Source organism: Gigantopelta aegis, chromosome 10 (assembly GCF_016097555.1).
Source record: "Gigantopelta aegis isolate Gae_Host chromosome 10, Gae_host_genome, whole genome shotgun sequence".
In the NCBI taxonomy this organism is placed as follows: domain Eukaryota; kingdom Metazoa; phylum Mollusca; class Gastropoda; order Neomphalida; family Peltospiridae; genus Gigantopelta; species Gigantopelta aegis.
The window spans coordinates 44238421-44264378 of NC_054708.1; the positions used below are offsets into that span (position 1 = coordinate 44238421).

A 25958-nucleotide genomic window follows, 5' to 3' on the forward strand; every position below is an offset into this window, starting at 1 on the left:
GCATATCAAGAATTAACCATTATCCAAAGAGCATGCAAGCCAAAAACAAAACGATAAAATTTGGAAGGATTTCTCCAAGCTGGGAGTCATCTTATCACATAGTTTGATCATTGCATGGAGGCGTGACTTGGAAGTAAATCAGTGCTGTTCACAAATATTGCACAATGTGTGACTATCTCTTTTGCTAGGGAAGAGATAACATGTTACTGTTTGTGTCAGCTGCTTCCATAGTGTCAGCTGTTAGTTCACGCATATTAAGTGATGTCACTGAAACAGCTCCTGACAAACCAGGCATGAAATACATGTACAAGGTGAATGAAGCATTAACAGCATACCTCTGCCATATGTAATCCATCATAATTTAACAAATAATATTACGGCATAAGTACTAGAAGGAAGAAAATGTTTTATTTAATGACACTCTCAACACATTTTATTTATGGTTATATGGCGTCGGACATATGGTTAAGGACCACACAAATATTAAGAGAAAAACACGCTGTTGCCACTTCATGGGCTACTCTTTTCGATTAGCAGCAAGGGATCTTTTATATGCACCATTCCACAGACAGAATAGCACATACCACGGCCTTTGAAATACCAGTCGTGGTGCACTGGCTGGAACGAGAAATAGCCTAATGGGCCCACCGACAGGGATCGATCCCAGACCAACCGTGCATCGAGCGAGCGCTGTACCACTGAGCTATGTCCTGCTACTAGAAGCATAATTTTTACCGAAGTCAAATCTAATGAGGTTATCTACAGGGATGATATTTTGCCTGGAAATTTTCCAACAAAAACTTTAAACATTTTCATTAGTTAAGATGTTGGCACTGATTAACGTGAAAGTTCTCAAGGAGTTTTCAAGGAGAGTAAAAAAAAAACCAGATCCAGGAAAGTGATTCCAATTTAGAAAATAAATGTTGAAATGATCTTTTAAAACACTTAACAACTCTATACTAGAATAATTTTTCAACATTTCTACTTTTAATTATTTTTTAACAAAAAGCTGAAATCGAAAAAAAAAGGGTGAAAAATCAGGTTCATTTTGAGAGATTGTTAAGACCATGCAACTACATGTACAGTCCACCTTAAAAAAAAACCCCACTGTTATATGTATCAGGAATAAAAAAATAAATTGGATGAATAATCTGGAAACTATAAAGGGTCTGGAAAAGTAGGGTATCACTGTTTGTTTTTCCTCAAAGAACTAACACAGGAACAGTCCTATAGACGATGTACAGGACAGTGTACAGTCACAAACTTGTAAAAACATCCCTTGACTTTACTTTGAGCATAAATACCATTTTGATTGTGAACACTGTTTTGTGTTTTAGATGAAAGTACAATGTAGTTATAAAGTCTTAGAAAAAAATATGGAGAATTTTCATCTCCAATGTATACATTTTGCGATTCAACAGAGCTTAGATTTGAACATTTGAGCATTTCGCTCAGTGTTCAGATTAACAGGGTCTCACTGTACTTATTCGCATCACGGTCCATCCCTTAACGTGGTAATAAGGGGGCTTGCATGTATCAGTGATTCCATCACGGTCCATCCCTTAACGTGGTAATAAGGGGGCTTGCATGTCTCAGTGATTCCATCACGGTCCATCCCTTAACGTGGTAATAAGGGGGCTTGCATGTCTCAGTGATTCCATCACGGTCCATCCCTTAACGTGGTAATAAGGGGGCTTGCATGTCTCAGTGATTCCATCACGGTCCATCCCTTAACGTGGTAATAAGGGGGCTTGCATGTCTCAGTGATTCCATCACGGTCCATCCCTTAACGTGGTAATAAGGGGGCTTGCATGTCTCAGTGATTCCATCACGGTCCATCCCTTAACGTGGTAATAAGGGGGCTTGCATGTCTCAGTGATTCCATCACGGTCCATCCCTTAACATGGTAATAAGGGGGCTTGCATGTCTCAGTGATTCCATCACGGTCCATCCCTTAACGTGGTAATAAGGGGGCTTGCATGTCTCAGTAATTCCATCACGGTCCATCCCTTAACGTGGTAATAAGGGGGCTTGCATGTCTCAGTGATTCCATCACGGTCCATCCCTTAACGTGGTAATAAGGGGGCTTGCATGTCTCAGTGATTCCATTCCATAAGGGGGCTTGCATGTCTCAGGATTCCATCACGGTCCATCCCTTAACGTGGTAATAAGGGGGCTTGCATGTCTCAGTGATTCCATCACGGTCCATCCCTTAACATGGTAATAAGGGGGCTTGCATGTCTCAGTGATTCCATCACGGTCCATCCCTTAACATGGTAATAAGGGGGCTTGCATGTCTCAGTGATTCCATCACGGTCCATCCCTTAACATGGTAATAAGGGGGCTTGCATGTCTCAGTGATTCCATCACGGTCCATCCCTTAACATGGTAATAAGGGGGCTTGCATGTCTCAGTGATTCCATCACGGTCCATCCCTTAACATGGTAATAAGGGGGCTTGCATGTCTCAGTGATTCCATCACGGTCCATCCCTTAACGTGGTAATAAGGGGGCTTGCATGTCTCAGTGATTCCATCACGGTCCATCCCTTAACGTGGTAATAAGGGGGCTTGCATGTCTCAGTGATTCCATCACGGTCCATCCCTTAACGTGGTAATAAGGGGGCTTGCATGTCTCAGTGATTCCATCACGGTCCATCCCTTAACGTGGTAATAAGGGGGCTTGCATGTCTCAGTGATTCCATCACGGTCCATCCCTTAACATGGTAATAAGGGGGCTTGCATGTCTCAGTGATTCCATCACGGTCCATCCCTTAACATGGTAATAAGGGGGCTTGCATGTCTCAGTGATTCCATCACGGTCCATCCCTTAACGTGGTAATAAGGGGGCTTGCATGTCTCAGTGATTCCATCACGGTCCATCCCTTAACGTGGTAATAAGGGGGCTTGCATGTCTCAGTGATTCCATCACGGTCCATCCCTTAACGTGGTAATAAGGGGGCTTGCATGTCTCAGTGATTCCATCACGGTCCATCCCTTAACGTGGTAATAAGGGGGCTTGCATGTCTCAGTGATTCCATCACGGTCCATCCCTTAACGTGGTAATAAGGGGGCTTGCATGTCTCAGTGATTCCATCACGGTCCATCCCTTAACGTGGTAATAAGGGGGCTTGCATGTCTCAGTGATTCCATCACGGTCCATCCCTTAACATGGTAATAAGGGGGCTTGCATGTCTCAGTGATTCCATCACGGTCCATCCCTTAACATGGTAATAAGGGGGCTTGCATGTCTCAGTGATTCCATCACGGTCCATCCCTTAACGTGGTAATAAGGGGGCTTGCATGTCTCAGTGATTCCATCACGGTCCATCCCTTAACGTGGTAATAAGGGAGCTTGCATGTCTCAGTGATTCATACACTTATGCCAGTGGGAGTTTTGACTTCTGTTAGAGACACCCAAGTTGGACTGATATGGTCTTAGGGTGTGGTAATCCTAACAAAAACCTTGAGAGCTGAAGTCAAATGTATTTAGCCGCAAGATGCACTCTAATACTGTCCTGCTATGGAAATAGGCAGTAAATGAATTGTCAAAAGTGTTAAAAAAAACCCCAACCCTTTTTGTGCCCTTTATCCATCTTTGTCAAGCAGTTAAAAGATTCTGTTCTCAAAGTTAGTGTTTTATGAAAATATTTCTGTGGTATCTGGCAATGTTATTTTGATGCTCATTACAAAAGAGACAACAATTTATACATGAACTCATTTTACAATCGACTGCTATTTGGCTCAGTAGGGCAGAATAGGGCATCAACAGCTCCTGAGACTGCTGAGACTGCTGAGACCTCTGTACTCACAGATTTCTGGCAGTAAGGCAGCTGGTGACGCAGGCCCAGGCCAATCATCTCGCTCTATTTTCTCGATCTCGTTCGGCTCAGGAGGCTTGCCCGCGGGGAACATGCTCAGTTTAATTGCCTCGTCATTCTTCAAGTCGGCAGGCGAGGCACTCCGGCGGATCTTAATCACAGTCTTTCCCGTGGCTGTCGAGCAAAACACAAGACTATTACAACCTTTATTAAATTATCATACAGTCCTTAAAACAGAATACATACATATTATGTAGCTGAATATTACCATTTAAAGTAAACTGTATGCTAAGCAATCATCTTGCTTGCAATAACATCACAAATTTTTCTTCTCCACATTTTAGAGTCTTGGAATTTAATATTTAGCAATCAATAATATTCCTAAATACCTGTTATGTTCAAAATCAAACATAATGAGTTAAAAAAAGAGTTTGTTTTGCTTAACGACACCACTAGAGCACATTGATTTATTGATCATCGGCTATTGGATGTCAAACATATGGTCATTTTGAAACAGGCATAGAGAGGAAATCTGCTGAATTTTTTCATTAATAGCAAGGGATCTTTTATATGCACCATCCCACAGACAGGATAGCACATACCACGGCCTTTGATATACCAGTCGCGGGGCACTGGATGGAACGAGAAATAGCCCAATGGGCCCACCGATGGGGATTGATCCTAGACTGACCGCACATCAGGCATGTGCTTTACCACTGGGCTACGTCCCGAAAAATAATCTTAATACAGGTACATGTACATGTAGTTAAAATACCTCTTTTTTTTTTTAAAGTTTGTTTTGTTTTACGACCCCACTAGAGCACATTGATTTATTAATCATCGGCTATTGGATGTCCAACATTTGGTCATTTGAGAGGAAACCTGCTATATTTTTACATTAGTAACAAGAGATCTTTTATCTGCACCATCCCACAGACAGGATAGGACATACCACAGCCTTTGATATACCAGTCATCGTCCACTGGCTGGAACGAGTCAAAATACAACATTCCACATACTGTTACCAAACATATTACAACTGATAATTTTAATATAGATTTTTCTTCGGATTAATCTCTAATGTTTTAAAACATCCATAGTATTTTGTTTTAATATTTGTATTATTCTATTAAAAAGAAATCAAAATAATATTTGATATACTGGATGCATAAAATAATAATCACAGTATTGAATACTAATAGTAAATTCTCTATATTAAGAAACACTCACCTAAAGCCATCATTCCCTTTCCTGAAAAACGATGGATAATAAGTATTTAATAATAGGTAATATGTTAGTTCAGGGGTCACACTGGAAACTGTGGTGTTTTAAAAATAGCCAATTTTCAGATACGTTTATGTAGAATATTTGTTTGATAATTATTAAAAAATGGCTAATTTTAATTTTTTATTTTAGTAGTCCAATACTAAATGTTATAGCCACTTTGTCTAAAATTTAGCAACTGGCTATTTGGCAATGGGCCCTGTAGAAACATTTGCATATCATGTGTACTGTAAAAGTCAATGTTCTTGGAAAAGAAACGAAACATTCATTTAAATGACACAACACCATATATCTGTATATTGCTATTAAGGCTACATCTAGGTGTTTTAATGTAATTTTGAAACTTGGTCTGATGGTGAAAGCAGCTGCTTCATTCGATTAGTGAGGAGTCAGAATAATATTCTACGATATGCATGGAACACTCGCTATAAAAATTTCAGAGATCGCTACACAATTGTAAAACATTAAACAGCAGTTGCTAATTAATTTTCAATTGATTAGAAATATCGCTAATCAAGATTTTGAAAACAAAATGTTCTCTGCTATGTTAAGAGCAAGTATGTTGTAGAAAACACAACTGTAGCTAATAATCTGACAAAATCCCAGGAAAAATACATGTAATGCCTTTCTGTACATCCATATTTACTACTGAAATTGGGATTATGTAAAGAATATATTTTATTTCAAAACATTGAGCTCTGATGACATACGAACTTCATACCACTTAATAATATAGAAAGTTAATTATACTGAACTGGCACTTTGTTTGAGATGTTTTAAAATTAATCTAACAGAATTTATATTTATGAATTAGTGTGTTTTGTTTGTTAAATACGATCTTATTTGGTAGAAACAACAAAATGTTTTAAATACCTTTCTTGGCCTTCAGAAAATCTGGTGTTTCCTTAGAATAGGAAAAGTTTGCTGGAATTTAAAGCAAAATCACATGTTATTAATAATGTGAACTTGTTATGATTTAGCCAAAAGAATTCACCAATAACAGTTGTTAGAAAATATTCAACATCTACATAAACAACTATCTATCTGTAGCAATGCATTACATATAAAAAATGTGTATTATGTAAACATGCTGTACCATAAGACGTGTTAGGACATGTATAAACACATGCTTCATCTTATTCAAATGATGGATGTAATGAATGAATGATATCCATCACTGCAAGATGATGTACACACGATGCATTTTAACTTGAGGCGTAACATGGGAAAATCTACACACAGCATAGTGTCCATGAGGACAGTTCTTGCAGTACATGTAGTCATGACTTGTATGACTTAACTGAACTGTCCTGCAAGCTGTGATAAAGTCTACATTGTAGGTTTAAGGATGAATATATGAAGAGTTCAGGTGCAAAACGCGATATATCTATTTTTCATTTTCAGTAAAAATGGGGGTTTTAATTGGCGTATATCGCGTTTTAATAAAAAAGAAACGGGATTTACCCAATACAATTTCATAAGGATCAATCACGTTTTGCAGCAAATCAGCGGGCCTATGATTAGCCCTTACTGACATATAATAATGGCTTTAACTAAAAGCTAGAAAGAAAATGGTTTATATCGCATTTTGCGCCTGAACTCTTCATATATATGTAGCCCTCGACCAAATCATTACTACAAGTTGTTATCTGAAAATGCACCTCTATGATAAATTATAAAAAACCTTTATTAATAGTGTAACATCACTGATGTACAGTGCTTGTTAAAGCAGGAAGACATATTTTAACACACTCAACACATTTTAATTATGGTTGTAAGGTGTCAGAAAATGTACATTATATATAAAGCCAATATATTTTTATATTTAGTAGGTGTTCCATTTTATTACTTGTTAATGCATTGACATTAACATTTAATCAGAATTAACAAATGTTTGACATCCAATAGTTGATGATTAATTAATCAATGTGCTCTAGTGGTGTCGTTAAACAAAACAAACTTCTTTTTTAACATTTAAAAATGATTAAGTTGTAGATTTACCCCATGTCATATCTCATATAAGCAAAAAGCAACAACTTACCAAGGTCACTGGGCAATAAAACATACATTTAACTTGATAATTGAGAAAACTAAAATGCTGCTATCAACATACTAAGTTCTCTTTATTTGTTCTCTCTCTCCACCTCTCTCTCTGTCTCTCTCTCTCTCATGCACACATTAAGCAAAAAAGATGGAGAAAGAAAGGGAAAGGGAGAGAGTGATTGATTGAGTGAATGTTTAATGACAGCCCAGCACAAAAATACATTTAGGCTATTGGTTGTCAAAGGTGAGAGAGAGAGAGAGAGAGAGAGAGAGAGAGAGAGAGAGAGAGAGAGAGAGAGAGAGAGAGAGAGAGAGAGAGAGAGAGAGAGAGAGAGAATGAGACAGAGAAGGGAATTCCACCAAGCAATAACTCTCATTTATTTAGTTCTGTAATCAAGCACCAAATAATCACTTGTACAATTTTTTGTGATATGACTGAAATCACTTTTTTTCTAAACTTCTTAAATTTTCAGATTTTGGGGGATTTGTACATGTCCATGTGAAGGAGAGTGGAAATAATTTTTAGTCTAATACAATAGCACATGTAATGTACACATTTTTGTGTAAAACATTCACATTACTGAAATTTAAAAAATAATTTTAATACTAGCAAAACATGGTTACATGCAAAAGAATTTATTTACTACATAATTTAAAAAATTCATTTAGAGAAATTATCAAACTAGGCATGCTAAACATAATACCCCTTCCCCCCATCAAAACATTAAAAAAGAATACATGTATTTTATAGATTTCAGCATGCAAATGCAAAATTTTGTTTTTAAAAAATCCACTATCAGTATCTTTTCAACATGCAAAAATAAAAAAAGGAACCAAATTATTAAATTAATTGATTCGGAAACCAGTTTATAAAGGTCAGTTTATAAAGCTGCCATTGTTATTAGTAAAGGTGTAATGAAATGGTGGTATCGCGATATGAGGACCAGAATATACATGTACATGTACATCAATTTATGGCAGCTATATCGCGATTTCACTGAAAATGTGATACACATGTGCAAAGCTGAAGTAATTCTCTTTTGTTCAGATAAATATGTATTACCGTATATCTTCGCCTATAAGTCGAATTTTTTTCACCCAAAAATTATTTTATAACTTGGGGGGTCGACTTATAAGAGGGTAAAAAAATTTCACCAAAAAATATTAGTTTTGGGGATTATTTTACAAGTTTTATTGTTGAAGTATGCCATGTATTTATACTCAAATATGTTAATTTGACACATTTATTTTTTATAACCTATTTTTTTGGGCATTAGAACGGTTTTGGTTATTCGAAAAGGCATATGATCTCACTCACATGCCAAGACAACAGTCCACTTAGTTAAATTAACAGTCATCACTAATAGTAAAAATGTAAACAATACTAACTACCTGTTGCCTGAGTTTATTTTGAAATCTGGTCACTGGCATTAATGGTTGTTCAAACAATGTTTTGGCGGTGATTAACTTCATGAATATTACTGAGCTTTCCCTTAAAATAGACTGATCTCTGCAGTTCACTATCTAGAGCAATAGGGACACACATCATTTGGTACAAAAACCAGTGTACTTTCCAGAGTTATCCTCCTTACATGTATTAATATGGCGGCAAAACGTGATACTTTCAGTTTTATCGTAGTGATCTGTTGTCAGTGTTTATAAATAAAGTTGTTGTCTGTGCACAAAACCATCTGTACAGTACTATACAGTAACAGTCAAACAGCTTTCACTCTCTACTAAGGGAATATTTCGTTTTGATGCTATGTAATAATGATAGTTTGATTGGAATAGTCTGATTATATTGCGATGTACAAAACGTGAAAACCGAAGTTTGTAAAATAATTTTCTTTTGTTCAAATATTATTGTTCTCATGTGCTGAAAATAAGAAATATTTCAATATTTATAAGTAGTTTTTCATGGGTCGACTTATAAACGGGTCAATAAAAAAAATAAGTTTTCAGGGCTTGAAATTAGGGACTCGACTTATAGCCGAGATCGACTTACAGGCGAAGATATACGGTAATAGTCATTCATGATTCTTATTTACAGAAAATAATAAATAATAAATAAATAATAAAACATTTAAACAGGTCAATAAAAAAATGTTTTCATGGCTTAAAATTAGGGACTTATTTTATTAACTATCATAATTCTCAAGCTACCTGTACATATATATATCTTCTCTTTTGCAATGGATTTGCTAACACCGATAACTTAAGCTAGACAATGTAAGTGACAATATATACAAATTAATCGTTAAGTATCATGATACATACAAATCACACTGTGACCAACATATCAGGATACACACCATATATGCAATCTACCAGGGCATCTAGAATTTGTTTTAAATCCACTAGCCATGGGATCAGTGATATAAAAAATTTACTACCCACGATTATAAATTCATTAGTCCTACTTTACTTTAAGTCAATACAATTTTACTAAATAATAGTAACAATTGGATATGTCACCTAAAGATGGCGATAAGAGCTTAAAAACACTAACATTGGAGGTTGGGGGGGGGGGGGGGGGGGGGGGTGTCAAGATATTCATATTTACAAAATAGACATAACTGCAACATTTGATCATTTTGTTTTTCACTAGTGTTGGGCATGGCAATAATAGTTATTTACTAGCCCAATACTGAATATCACTAGCCATAGGAGTGGGGCTACCATAATCTAGAAGACCTGAATCTACCCATATCATTATGTACACCTCTATCTTAGTTATTGAAAATACTTGACAAATTGGATCTTCATCCTTGCTCAAGAATATTATTTTTGTAACTTACATGTATTTGCAAGTCAAATTAGAAAATAAAACAGGCATATTTTATTTTTGCAAAGTATGAAGTCAAAATGGTAGACTTTAATTTTTCAAATAGATCAGATCAAAATCACAATTTACATTTCAGAAAAAAAAAACAATGGAAGGAAATATGTGACACATCATAATAATAAATTATAAATGGGTTTCACAACAGTCATTTAAAATAATCTGAAATACTATAAACAAAAAAAAACAAAAGTGCTGAAAAATTCTAACTCAAACTTCTATTCTATAACATAATTATTGTGCACTTCAATAGGCCCAGGACAGTATGGTTGGTCTCAAGTTTTCCATTTTAAAACCTCTATTCTTAACAGTGCATTACAATATATATATATATATATATATATATGTTGAAAATCAATGTCCCTTAGTGAATTGTATAAGTGAAATCTTCCTTTATATAGGAAGACCGATAAAACCAACAAAACTGCTTTCTGGGGCTCGTATGTATTCTGCAGAAATAGCAAACCAAGACCCAGATTTGTGGTGCAATGTTTATTGTTTCCAGAAGAAAAAAAACACACTGAATGAAAGATGGTACAAGTAATGACAGACAGATGGATGAATGATGCATTGGACACAACACAGAAGACCTAGTCAGAAGAAACAACAGCTCAAAATGCTAAAATGGACACCTTTTTTAACTCCAGGTACAGCTGTGGACAAAGAGAATGACCGTCTTTAAAACCTCCGCTGTACAATGTAATCCACATTTTAATATAATTACGATTCACTCCATTTTGATTGTATGACTGAAATTCATCCTTTGACAAATTGCAGTACTGAAAATTGGATATTATTATAGAAAATGCATCATGACATGAATGAAAAAATCGGAGTTTCCGAGTATTTTGAATTAAAATTGTTTCATTTCTTTGTAACTGAAGAACTGTTTTTGTGTTTTTTGATGTGAATTGATGGAATGTATGACAGTTGCACATTTTTTTATAAGATGCTTCATTAAGCCACACAATTTTATACAATTTGTTTGTTATACATTGATTGTTATACATTGATAAAAATTTTAAAAAACCCCAAAACCCCTAGTTCTTATGTAAATCACAACCATCATCTTCATAATCATCTGAGATGGTATTGACACTCTGATATAATAACCATAGCCAGCAATGGTGGGATGATGGTAAATGTAGCATACAGTAAAACCTCTCAAGACCAGACCCTCTGTAAACCGGAATTCCCTCAAAACCAGGTGTTTTACACAGTCCTTTTTAAAACCCAGTAGAGAACTTAACCTCTCTAAACCCGATCCCAAGGGTGTCCGGTTTAGGAGGATTGTCACTGTACATACATACACTGCAAAGTAAAATGACATTCACACTCCGGCAATTACATGAGATAGTGATTGGGGAATTAAGGGTGCGAATATCATAGCTTTCGGTTCAGACACTGATCAAGTGGCGATGACATGCATTTATCCTCTGGTGAAGCCCATAGCATGAAAGTAAACCAATCAATCCTTTTTGTTGGACTGCTGTTGACAGACCACATAGTGAGCAAAGTTTGTATTATCATTAAAAAAATAACATGGCTTTTGTGAAAAAAAGGAACTTTCCAGACAATACTATTTCTAGTATGTCATGCGCTATCGACCGATAAGGCATTAAAAGTTAATATTCCATCTAGAATTACTGCGTTTTATATTTTATTTTAGACACATAATAAAAATTGAGAACTATATTTTAAAACTATTAAGACATGATTGATTTGTTGTATGGCTTATATTACTGATTTTGCAGCCATGTTATAAAGCACCCCCTCCCCACTAAAAGCAAAATTATATCTTCCTGGGGAACATGACTCGTACCCAAGAAGAAACATCTCTTGCTACAATCTAGACCCATCTCCCCTGTGTAATTTCCTGAACACATCTGATTTTGCTAAGACAAACCAAGACACTATTTTAATGATGCACACATGGATGCTGTGTTAATTATTGTGTAAGTAATAACAAAGTCTTTGAAGTCAAGACAAGCAATCAGTGATGAAAGAGAATAGCCCAGGTAGTGGAGTTCATCTCCCCCCCCCCTCCCCGACCCCCCGACCCCCCACCCCCCACCAAGATAACATCTAGCACACTGGTTCATCGAGGTCAGATGTGTGACTGTCTTGTGTAAAACAGTGATGATACGATCTAGGTAATTCCACATGACAACTTACGAGGTCGATGATATCCCGGCTTCAACTTTTCACTCTTCTCCGTGGGATTCAGACTGGCCCGCTTCATGTAGCTCTGGGACCCGTTCGATAGATAGCTCTGATTGTAGAACCGGCCAAAGTTCACTTCATGCTTCCGTTCCAATGACCCGGAGCCCTGTAAATACAACAAGGTAATAATAATTCAGCACAGGGGCTAAATTAAAAGCATGTGTACACATAATCGACTCTCGTGGTTTAAACTGCATCGGACCAAATAACAGCACAACTCAAAATAATGAACACTCGGTATACTATGTAGTTTAGTTGTCAACCTGCTTATGTGGTCAGCTCTGAATAAGCAGCCACCTATCTAAACAAGCCACCTTACAATACTTCCAAAGCATCTAATACAGAACAAACAGACCTGTATTAAGCAGCCACTTGTCTTAAAGAGACCAGGGGCCTAATTCACAATGGTCTCTTAGGCTCTGTTAGACAACAAAGCATCCTCTTTGCAAGTCTTTTAGCACTGCACTGCGAGATCGAAAGTTGCGAGAGTTTAGTGAATTAGACCCCTGGCCCTGTGCTTATATAAAAGTTTAATGTCTAGACACAGTGCTTTAAAGGTGTCACCAGCACAAAAAGCATGTAAATGCAGGCAGTTATGAAGTTTGACATGATTGGTATATCAAAGGTTGTGGTATGTGCTGTCCTGTCCTGATGGAAAAATAGAGCAGGTTTTTTCTCCAAGACTATATGTCATAATTACCAAAATGTTTGACATCCAATAGCTGCTGATCAACAAATCAATATGCTCTAGTGGTGTCATTAAGCTTTAACTTCATAAAGCCTGAAGACTTAGCTGATGTTCTGATTCAGGACTTTCAAACATTTTGGGGCGGGACATAGCCCAGCGGCTAAGTGCTCGCTTGATGTGTGGTCGGTCTGGAATCAAAGGCCATGGTACATGCTATCCTGTCTGTGGAATGGTGCATATAAAAAATCTGTTGCTACTAATGAAAAATTGTAGCTGGTTTTTTCTCTAAGACTATATATCAAAAGTATCATATGTTTGACATCCTATAGCCGATGATTAATAAATCAATGTACTCTAGTGGTGTCGTTAAACAAAACAAACTTTTTTTCAAAGCTTTTATGAGCTCAGGACTAGTTCTTGATTCTCTCTAAGGTGACTGCATAACACAGGTTTGACAAAATTATCGTACACTATAGCATGGTTCTTGTATCATTATATCCGTACATGTAGTACAATTTATAGAAGATTTACTGTACTTCATGTAATGGTCCAGAATATACTGTATGCAACTCATCACTTATAATCTTATTATGTACAGCATCACATACATGTATCTGAGACTGCAGCAAGCATATGTTGTAATTTGTCAAAGATAAAAGATTGTATATATCTTAATTTATATCCAACACCTGCAACTGCCCACGGCAATCGGCAATGCTGTGGAGATTGTTGTGGAGGTTTTAATTCTCGACAGCACTTTTTTACCTTGGACTATATTCAGTTTGTTTTCAATGGCATGGTATTTGCTGTAGTCATGTTTTTTAACTGCAGGGGTTAATATCTTTGTATTAAATGATTTGTAACTCATCATTATCAAATATACATAAACAAAATCAGTGGAAAATGGTGACAAAGTATTTCTATGAAATTATATCACAGCTATGCATATCTACATGTATAGGTAATTTGAAGTAAGATGCACAGTGTCATTGCAACAAAGAAAAACAAATATCATTAAAATATTGATAACATAAAAACAGAAGAGAAAAAAAATCTTAAAGAGTAAATAAATTATTTTAAGAATTGTCTTAGCGTGATTAAGATGATTAGTGATGATGTATATTTGTGAGATAATTAATTATCCAACTTGACTTTATATTGTTCACAACAGATACCATTTTACATTGATTAAAACAAAAATGTATAGAGTTACTAGAATTACAACTAAGTGTATTTCAGGTCACTAATATAGAGGTTCAGTATATACATGTATATTATTAAAAATGTAGTAAGCATATATGTATTTATACATAATTCATATGTTTTTCTCGCACACCTATTGGTGAGAATATTATTAGTTATTTTTGATAACACATACTTGTTAACACATATATATGTGATGACATTTTACAGACATACGACTGGCTGCACCTAGGTGATGACCAGGTCACCAATGCCATACATTCCAATGGAAAAGCATGGTAGAAAACGATCACTAGATGTGATGTACAAGTTAACCTGAAATTAACTTGTTTGTGAAGCACAAGTTAACTTATATACATACATGTAGTTAAAACTGTTTTCTGCAGATATGTAAGAAATAGAATACTACATTCATGTCCATTAGATACCATTTATCTTACAACTCGTTCTTTAAAAACGTATCATACTCACTTTCTATGGCTACAAAATCAGTAATATAAGCCATAGAACTTTTGTTCGTTCGATATGTTTTTAAACAACTCATTGTAAGATAAACGGTATCTAACGGCCGCTCATGTAGTATTCTCTATATATACATGTTTGTATATATACCTGTTCTCATTTAATTACAGATTTATCTTGAGTATTTATTACCTAATAATCTTTGTAAATATCTCAATTTTATGTTTTATTTCAAAAGCAAAACATATCTCAAATTTAGAGCAAAACATCCCTCATTTTAATAGCATATCATCTATCCCGCATTTTAATAGCATATCATCTATCCCTCATTTTAATAGCATATCATCTATCCCTCATTTTAATAGTATATCATCTGTTAGGTTTATAGCTGTCTGTCACTGCTAAATTTATGTCAATTAATACCATAATTGCAAATAATGTCTCGGTTTTATACCAAAACATCTATCCAATTTAACACAATTAAATCAACTAACAACAAAAGCAGAAAGATACAACAAAACACTAAAATACATAAAAAAATTAAAATATTTAAAAAAAAAAAAAAAAATTAAAAAAAAAAAGTATAAAAAATGTCTGTGTACTCAAGAATCAAACGAAAGGTATAAGAGTAAGAGACTTGCAGACTGACTCGTGAAATGTTGTTTGAAATTACAAACCTGCTTAGTCATTGGCCAAAATTTCCCTGGGAAACACATTCCCGTTAATGATTGCATTAAACACTAGAAAGACCAATTTAGACATTGACATTTGAACAATTTTCACAAACGTTTTTACAAATATAATCTGTCCAAAAATACATACATAATTATATACAAGTGCTAAAAACATTTCATATATATATATAGGGTGATATTTCATATATATATATATATATATATAGTGCATGTGGAGGGTAACATATGGTTATTTCAACATTTAGTCCAGTGTAGAGTATATGAGGAAACTTGCTGATGCAACTCCTACTAACTAGCAGCAAGGGATCTTTTATATGCAGTTTCCCATAGACAAGACAGCACATACCAAGGTTTTTGATAAACCAGTCATGGAATACTGCTTAGGATACGAAAAAAAAACCCCAAAATGGTTCGCCACGGGGATTTGATCCTATAATCCAAACACCTCAGGCATGTACTCAAACTACAAGTAAATGAGCTATATGTAAATCCTACCCCTGTATACAAATATACGAGTCTTAAGACTGAAGTCTTAATACAGCATGAATAGACCAGTGCATTGACTGTGATAGCTTTGTCAATCACCAATTGTGAACTTTAAAAAGAAAAAAAAGGCAAATTTTATTTTAATTTGGCAAAAACATTTCATGTAATGATAGATATTTTGTTCAAAAATAGCTGGAAGTTTCTGCAATTTAAAAAAAGAGAAGAAGTATAATAGATTATTTGGCGAACATTTCTGCTCAACCAGAGGTACACTAGCCCTGATTGAACTCTTATTGATCCATTCTATTTCTAGGGCAGTGTTCTTCTACCACTAACTGCAACACTTAGCTATTGATTGAGTTAGCTAAATAAAGTCGTCACAGCCAACCCAAATATGTTTGGACCTAACACATACATGTGTATATGCACTTAACCTTAAACACTGTATAATTTTGACACTATGTAAAACAAAACCAAAAAAAACCCTCCAGTGTTTGAACGAGCATGAGGTGGCTCAGTGGTTAGTGTGCTCACCATGACATGTGACAGGACACAGGATCTATATATACCCACTGGGTTATTTCCTATTTCAACCAGTAATACTGCAGTGGAGTATTAAATATACATGTATATGACAATGCCAAGGTCCACAGAGAATATTTGAAAGGGGTGGGGGCACTGTCAGTTTGATAGCTAAGGGGATTGAAATTTTAGGGCCTGAAAGGTCTGAACCTGTTATGTGGGATTTGGGGGTGAGCTTGTTTGAGAAAATATTGAATTTTAGGTGTTCAAATTCAACACTTCCAGCTGCTGAGCACAATAAGAGAGAAATGTAGGGGATGGGCCATGGCCTCAAGCTCCTCCCCCGTGACCCACCTATTCTGCGACCCCTGAATGATATAATCAATTAACAGATTAGAACTTAATGAACCAATTAACAGATTAGAACTTAATGCACCAATTAACAGATTAGAACTTAATGCACCAATTCGCGGATCATATGGCTAATGCTGTCCTGTTTTGGGGGAAACTGTATATAATCAGCAATAGTCTTATCACATCAACTGTTTAATCTTTTAGCAACTATAAATAGCTTATGATTACACTGTTTAATCTTTTAGCAACTACATGTATAAATAGCTTATGATTACACAATGTCATTATAAAAAAACATATCTTTCAAAAGTTTGGTTACATGTAGCCACAATAACACTTTGAAAAGCTGAGCGAAAAACACAGACAAAAATATACTGAGCAGCAGATTAATGTGGAAAAAACTCATTTTAAAAACAACATTAAGAGAGATATTATTGGGCACTGACAAGGAACAAAGCAATGTAGTGTGGTATACTGCAAATACGGTATACACGTAACCTATACTATACTTATATTACAGGATGAAGTTAATGAACTCACTGACTAAATTGTTCTGGTATTTTGATACATGTCAGTTCTGACATACATGTACATTCATACAGACCATCATAGTGCAGCATACATACAATAAAATTAGTATTTAACATACATGTACATATTTATATATATATATCTAGCTAGTAGTTAACACATGTATCTATTCAGTATTTAACACATATATCTATTTATATTGTAATCATGACTCCAACAGAAATACAATACTCACCTAGAGACATGTCATTGTAATGTGATATAAATAGAATAAATATTAACCTCAATTTAAGACGAAAATAAAATATTTTACTTACAAGTGGTTAGAGGTACATGTAAATCAATCAAACATGAGAAAAAACAATTGTTCATGGCTTGGTGCAAAATGTATAAACTGTTACACATATCCACAATTATTTCAATCACATGTTTCCTTTTTTTCAGGCCTCACCCTGCATATTGCCAAATTAGCCAATTGCTAATTTTTATTCAAAATGGCTACAAAATTCAGACTTTGGCTAATAAAATATTCCTCAAATTAACCATATTTTAATGATTTTCAAGGAAATACTCGATATTTATGAAAAATTGGCTAAACCAAAATTTGTTCCAATGTAAGCCCTGATAGAGGCCAATTTAAATGTTCTTTTTGTAGCTTCAAGCACAAGTTTTGATCTCTGTGTGCAGGTTAATTATAAATCTAGTGTATGTACATATATAGAGGTCAAAATACTGCACTGTTATAAGACATTATGGTCTGGATTTACAAAGCCATGTTTTTCTTGAAAGCGGGTGTTTAAGCATTGTAAATGTTTTAGTTACATGCGTGTAAGACATAAACAGGTGTTTAAGCATTGTAAATGTATGTAGTTACACGCGTGTAAGTCATAAACAGGTGTTTAAGCATTGTAAATGAGTGTAGTTACATGCGTGTAAGTCATAAACAGGTGTTTAAGCATTGTAAATGTATGTAGTTACACACGTGCAAGTCATAAACAGGTGTTTAAGCATTGTAAATGTTTTAAGTTACATGTGTGTAAGACATAAACAGGTGTTAAGCATTGTAAATGTATGTAGTTACATGCGTGTAAGTCATAAACAGGTGTTTAAGCATTGTAAATGTTTTTAGTTACACGTGTGTAAGACATAAATAGGTGTTTAAGCATTGTAAATGTATGTAGTTACATGCGTGTAAGTCATAAACAGGTGTTTAAGCATTGTAAATGTTTTTAGTTACACGCGTGTAAGACATAAACAGGTGTTTAAGCATTGTAAATGTATGTAGTTACACACGTGTAAGTCATAAACAGGTGTTTAAGCATTGTAAATGTATATAGTTACACACGTGTAAGACAAACAGGTGTTTAAGCATTGTAAATGTTTTAGTTACATGCGTGTAAGACATAAACAGGTGTTTAAGCATTGTAAATGTATGTAGTTACACGCGTGTAAGTCATAAACAGGTGTTTAAGCATTGTAAATGTATGTAGTTACATGCGTGTAAGTCATAAACAGGTGTTTAAGCATTGTAAATGTTTTTAGTTACACGCGTGTAAGACATAAACAGGTGTTTAAGCATTGTAAATGTATGTAGTTACACACGTGTAAGTCATAAACAGGTGTTTAAGCATTGTAAATGTATGTAGTTACATGCGTGTAAGTCATAAACAGGTGTTTAAGCATTGTAAATGTATGTAGTTACACGCGTGTAAGTCATAAACAGGTGTTTAAGCATTGTAAATGTATGTAGTTACATGTGACAGGTGTTTAAGCATTGTAAATGTTTTTAGTTACATGCGTGTAAGACAAACAGGTGTTTAAGCATTGTAAATGTATGTAGTTACACGTATGTAAGACATAAACAGGTGTTTAAGCATTGTAAATGTATGTAGTTACACGCGTGTAAATCATAAACAGGTGTTTAAGCATTGTAAATGTATGTAGTTACATGCGTGTAAGTCATAAACAGGTTTTTAAGCATTGTAAATGTTTTTAGTTACATGCGTGTAAGACATAAACAGGTGTTTAAGCATTGTAAATGTATGTAGTTAACGCGTGTAAGACATAAACAGGTGTTTAAGCATTGTAAATGTATGTAGTTACACGAGTGTAAGACGTAAACAGGCTTTGTAAATTCGGCCCTATAAGTTTACCTTTTGTTTCCTTAAAACAAAATCAAGTATATATAATTACATGTATGTTTTGCAGGAATTGCAGCCAATTTTGAGCCCTGGTGCAAGTCTAGTACATGTAGTTTTGCTTTATGTGACATATGACATATGACTTACACGTAAAGTGTACATGTACATGGGTATTGCTTAACTTACAAATATAAAGACATGAAAATACACGCTTTTCTCTGAATTATTTAAACTCTTTGACTACAATACAGATATGTGTAACAATGAACCTATATATTTAACACCACAACCCAATCATCAACTATCTTTAAACTTGTTTAATATTAAAATTTAAAAATTAAATTCATGCTATAGTAAATAAAAAAGATGAACAATGAACAATGATGAATGTTAGTGCGTGGTACTCACATTCTGCCGGTGTCTAATGACGCTACTGTTGGTAGATGCTGACGTGAGTGAACTAGTGGGACTTGTACTTCGAAATGAAAACTAAACAAAGGAAGTAGGACGACAACACATGAGAAAAACTCAAAATGAAAACAAATGAAAACAAAATCAAACAAAATGCACAATATTAAAAAAAAAGACTACAATGTGAATCACAAATATGGGTACAAGACCATCACCACAAATTCATTACAAAAATGAATTACTAAAACAAAACAAAACAAAATACAGAGAAAACCAACATAACCAAATTAAATACTTTAAACCATAACCAGTTTAATAACTTGTACCTGATAAAGGTAAAATCTACTAGCCACATGAACAGCTTCTGAACCTATCAAATATACCAAATATTTGTAGTAGTGAAAGACGGGGGGGGGGGGGGTTGGGTTTTTTAAAAATTATGGCAGACTTTGGCATTTTAAATATTTAATATAATTAACATGGCAACAAAACAAGAAGAAACAGGTCAAAACTTGCAATTCATATTTATTAAACGACACCAGATTTTAAAAATTAATAGTTATTTAATTATTTATTTAATAGCATCCGATTTTTATGGTGTAAGATATGTTGAGCAAACTAAATTTTTACATGAATGTATATTGTAAAATATAGGTCACTGTGACCCAAATATCAGCTGGGGATTACTGGGGTCAGATAACACAGAATGTTGTTTGTAAAGATCAAGATCAAGGCTGAAGTAACAATTCCTTCCAGTACCAGTTCTAACCCATTGAGAATACACTAATAGACAGGCCAGGTAGTCATTCTTAGCTGCCTAGAATAATCATCTAGGTTACAAGAATGGTTATTTAACAATGCAACACAGGTCTCAAACTTAGTGACAGCGATTGCCGCCATTCAGATATAAATTGCCATAGATCAGGAGCATCACAGGCGGCACTTTTCTGCTACTGGTTAAATATTTCTGCCATCGATAAAGCTCCTCAACAATGGCAAACTATATATACCTGGGGTATATTATTTGCTAGTATTTAACATTTGTGCTTTTGAAATATGTCTCCCTTTCAGTCACGCTGATTTGCTGCAAAAGTCACTTTGAAAAAACACTGCCACAGGCAGGCTCAATATTGCCGTCAGTGGGCTGTTTCACCCATGGCAATGTTTTTTAAAATATTGCCGTAGGTGACAAATTCTTAAGTTGAAGCCCAATACTATAATATATCATTTTCATGGTTTTATTTGCTGTAAAGGTGCACATAGTGCACATACTTGTATAATCCGACATTTACGCAATTTAATCAGCACTAGAAAAGACTTCCCGGACTTTTCCTTTTGTAGATGTTTTCTGGACATTTGCCTTTAAAAACAAAATATGGGGATTATCACAGCTTGCCGTAATTACTGATTTTCTTAAGATATCTGTAAAAGGATGAGCCATAGGAACCAAAATGACATCATCACTCTTAACCTGATGATTACTGCAGGCGAGATATGACATACTGTATACTGTGCATTCCCCAATTCATACATTTATTTCCCACCGTTTTGCACATGACACTTGCCTCAAACTATTTATTAACAGGAAACGGAAGACAATTCAGTTTCCTGTATCTTTAGTTTTTGGTTTTCCAATGGAAAATACCTTGGAATTTTAAGTTGAAAAAGTGGTTTTAGGAAATTATTTTCGCTTGACAACAATGGCGGAACATCGCTGTCATTTTCAGGGATCGATAGCTGATTGTGACAGCTAATTTGATAATAAATTTTATCATTTTACCAACAAGAAAAATCACCAAATATTGGGATATGAATTGTAGTTCGTTTAAAAAACCCATTCTGGTCAGAAAACCACTGTTATTGGGAATAATCGACATAAATACTGGACAGCTGGCCACAAATGCCTGTAAATAAATGCAACGTTTTTTGTTTTTTTCCTAATTTTAATCAACATTAACTGATCTAAAATATTAGAAAAATTAGAAAAACCCACAGAAATAATACTTAGGCCTACTGATTCAAATATGAACTTTATTTAATGTTATTTATAAAACATTTAAGTGAATATATGCAAGTAAAAATTATCAACTTGTACCCACTCAACATGGTTTTTGTCACAAATTAATCAAGTAATCTAAAGGTTAAAGAAATATTTCTATAATAACCAAATCCACTTTCTGTAACATAATTTATTTTGGCCCAAGACTGAAATAGAACAGTGTCTGTTTAGTCTCTGAACAAAACACTCACAAGAAAACATCATCTTTTTTTTTTTAAACTAGAAAGAAAGAGAAATGAGTTCAATCTTCATATCCTCTACATGTATCTACAAATTAAATCTACTTTGGCCAAAAAGTGGAATAGAGAATTATTGATTATTGCACTACAACTGTTAGCCATGTTCACAAACACTGAACCACTTAGAAAGCAGCAGCTCTTAATGTAATTACGTACATGTTACAAACCCTATCTTTTGCTAAATTAAATTGGGCCAAATGCCATCTTGTCTAGAGTTGTAAAATATACAAGACTTTTCTATGATGAATTTTGACAGCATCAGCGGATGATGTTGGAACATTTCCAACATTCTAATGAAACCACTAAAGTATGATCATAAAGTGGGCCTTTGTTACGCGGAGGTCTACAAAAAGGTATGACTTTTGCCGATTACATTTTTTAGCAATGTTCCACAAAGGGTCCTTTCAAATTGACCAGATAAAGTAGGGCATTAGCCATTTTGTCTGTATCTGTAACATGATGCATTACAGCTCAGAACCATACCCATAGTGACAGGTGCTTATGGATAAACCCATCTCCTTTATTTTTCTGTTTATTTTGCAGATACATTTACATGTCAAATAGTCAAACTTGTGTTAAACTGTAAGTCAAGTATGTGTATATAAAAAAAGCAGCCACATAAAACAATAGACCTAGGTGGTTCAAATGCAGAAGTTACCTAAAACTAATGCAGTAAATGTTGAGTTGTGTCTGAGAATACCTGGGGATGGGGGGGATATGATGTAGTATTAACACATAATTTGAATTTTACACTGTAATTTCAGTACACTTTTTTAATATGTTATTTTTAAATGCTTAAATAACCTCTATTTTTACATATACAATGTCTATTAATGGATAAATCTGGTGTCATGCCAATAATGTCGTCAAAACAATCAGATAATATTTAAACAAAACAATGCTTCAACTTTAGAAAACAAAGGTACACAGTGGAAAGTAGCAAAACCATATCCATGTGGTTTTATTACAAACAAAAATAAACAATTACATGTACACCTTCTGACTATACAGTCATTTGAAAGATTGGTCAAACAGCTGTTACTGTAAAATCAGTTGGTGAATGATGCCAATAAAGTTTTATATTTTCATAATGATATTTCAGTTTCCAGTAATTAATACACAAACTAAACCTAAAAATATCGAAGTTTTAGTATTAAGTTAAGTTTTAGTCCATACATGCATTTAACTCATTTTTAAAATATAGTAAAGTTAATAATAATTTTACCAATTGTGGAATTTGTTAACCATATATATGGGATACATTTTAAATAGAGATTAAAACAATGAATTATTGTTCAGAGTTTATGTCCAAAAATATTAAGAAAAAATTTACAATGTAAAAACTTCACATTCACTATTCAATTTTAAAGCACTTTTTTATGGTTGTTCAAATTAATTAATTCTGAAACATGTTTAACATGCCTTCTTAAAATATTAAAAATTTATTTCACAAAACAAAAAGTTATCCAATTAAATTCCATCAGCTTACAGTTTTATTCGATGATATTCTTAAATATATTTCAAGTTCTATTCTATCATATGTTCCTAATTTAAACTACAGTCTAATATTATACAGCGGTTTGACCGACTCATTTCATGTGACAAACTGAAAACAGTGACCATGCACCACATGCACAACTGTACACCATGAGAAAGATGAGGTGGGCTGGAGTGTCGGCGAAGAAACACCGAGTTACCTGTTGGTCATTTGGAGTGAACTCGTCTTCATCTTCACTCGCTGAGTGGTCAGTTCCCGAGTCAGGACCTGCAACAGAGAAAACAAGAGAATACAGATCACTTTTCGTACAGGACACCTTGATTAACAGCCACATACAGACCACCTTTTAATACAGGACACATTGAATAACAGACACATAAAGACCACCTTTTAATACAGGACACCTTGATTAACAGCCACATACAGACCACGTTTTAATACAGGACACCTTGATTAACAGCCACATACAGACCACGTTTTAATACAGGATACCTTAATTAACAGCCACATACAGACCACATTTTAATACAGGACACCTTGATTAACAGCCACATACAGACCACTTTTCATACAGGACACATTGAATAACAGCCACATACAGACCACATTTTAATACAAGACACCTTGATTAACAGCCACATACAGACCACTTTTCGTACAGGACACATTGAATAACAGCCACATACAGACCACGTTTTAATACAGGACACTTAGGCCCATGCTTATAAAAACTTTAGAGTCTAAACTACAATCTCTAATAATGTCACAAGCAAACAGAAAATTGGGTGTTGCCATGATATCTCAAACTATTAGTCTTGAGTCTAAACTCAAAGAGTTTTATAAGCATAGGGCATTGTATATACCAGCCACATACATAACAGTCCTTTATGGCACTGTGGTTATGTCACCAGGTTTAAGACTTTAGGTACTAAAATCATATTGGATGCATGTTTCTGCTCAGGTGATCTTAGCCGCTGGACTGCTTAACTTTTTTTATGTGACTAAACCAAATCTGTCTTGTCCTAGGGTTCATGTAATTTCTAAATAAGCAGAATGACCAATTATTCACATGTTACTGATGAATGAATGAATGAATGAATGTTTAACGACACCGCAGCACGAAAAATACATCGGCTATTGGGTGTCAAACTATGGTAATTCAATGTTACTGATGATGTTACATTCAAAATTATTTTCTGGTGATGTTCACTTACCAATAAGTGTTAAACTGGAGTAATTTGTCTTTCACAGTCAAACATTTTGTTTTAATCAGCATCCCACCCATACTGTACAATATTATGATAATTTCTTCAATAACCTAGAGAAAAAGTATTCCTACATATAATTTCCAAAATTGTACCATATGGTATAGTTTTCTCCAAACTAAAACCACCATTAGTTACAATACATGTATTTTTATATTCCAGACTATTTTTATTAAAAGAACTAAATTACATTTTAAAATTGTTACTTACAAGTAGATAATAAACATTACAAAGAACCTTGCATAATAACCACTTGTCTATTACGGTATTATAAACAGCACTGTGCAAATAACTGCATGACGTTTCACATCAAGTCTACCTGCTCATAAAGACCACCTCCGCAATACCACTTTTGCTGGTTTTCATGGTTGTAAAATAAAGAAATTGCATAGCCATTTTTGTTTTCATTTTTACCAGTTTTGTCTGTCATACAAATCACACTCGTACCTTTACCTCTACATTAACCTTGTAGTTTAACAATCCTTTTAAGTAATTGTAACCCACAACTTCAGTTTTACCAAATAATGAAATTAGCAATAGCATTTTTTAATAAAAAATTTTGAACTGTGAAAATACCTCATGTATCGAAGCAATGCCACAGACTCACACAAATCAATGTGATTACATACCTTGGTGAAAGAAAGACATTTATGTAGTTGCCTGCTCCATGCGACACACACTGTTCGCGTACAAAGTGTCGAATGAAATGTTTGACAACATTCAGGAAGGGTTCGACCTGAATGTTTGGGACTTATCTGGCAAACATTACCTCAGTGGGGTTTTTTCAAATGTCATGGCCAGAAAGTTAATTACCTGTACTTTGAAGTGGTGTACATTGTAAACACGGGATCTGCTTAATGGTAAACGCATGCAGTTGTTGGCATTTTGTTTTTTAGTAAGTAATTATGAAACCGTGGAATACACCAAACAATTATAATTCTTATGAAAACAAACCGAACATTTGAGGTAACTGAACCAAGTAGACATGCTGAATTAGCAACTTATAACCAATTTATATGTACTGAATTTGCAACTTGTAACCAATTTATATGTACTGAATTAGCAACTTATAACCAATTTATATCTGCTGAATTAGCAACTTATAACCAAATTATATCTACTGAATTAGCAACTTATAACCAATTTATATCTACTAAATTACCGTATATCGCTGTGTATTAGCCGACTTTTTG

At 34.5% G+C, this 25958-nt stretch overlaps 1 protein-coding gene across 3 annotated transcripts in view; it reads right to left on the reverse strand.

The window, feature by feature from the left end:
• The window catches only part of LOC121384801 (actin-binding LIM protein 1-like), a 96165-nt gene that overhangs the window by 16748 nt on the left and 53459 nt on the right, over window positions 1–25958 (reverse strand). The window contains exons 3-9 of one of the 3 annotated variants that reach the window (XM_041515383.1): window positions 23700–23767; window positions 19702–19782; window positions 12164–12317; window positions 10621–10641; window positions 5977–6027; window positions 5050–5070; window positions 3811–3993 (exon numbers count right to left, since the gene is read on the reverse strand). In XM_041515383.1, the coding sequence (XP_041371317.1) occupies window positions 3811–3993; window positions 5050–5070; window positions 5977–6027; window positions 10621–10641; window positions 12164–12317; window positions 19702–19782; window positions 23700–23767 (579 nt within the window). The remainder of the gene's footprint in view (window positions 1–3810; window positions 3994–5049; window positions 5071–5976; window positions 6028–10620; window positions 10642–12163; window positions 12318–19701; window positions 19783–23699; window positions 23768–25958) is intronic. The other 2 variants (XM_041515385.1, XM_041515384.1) reach the window with 2 other exon arrangements.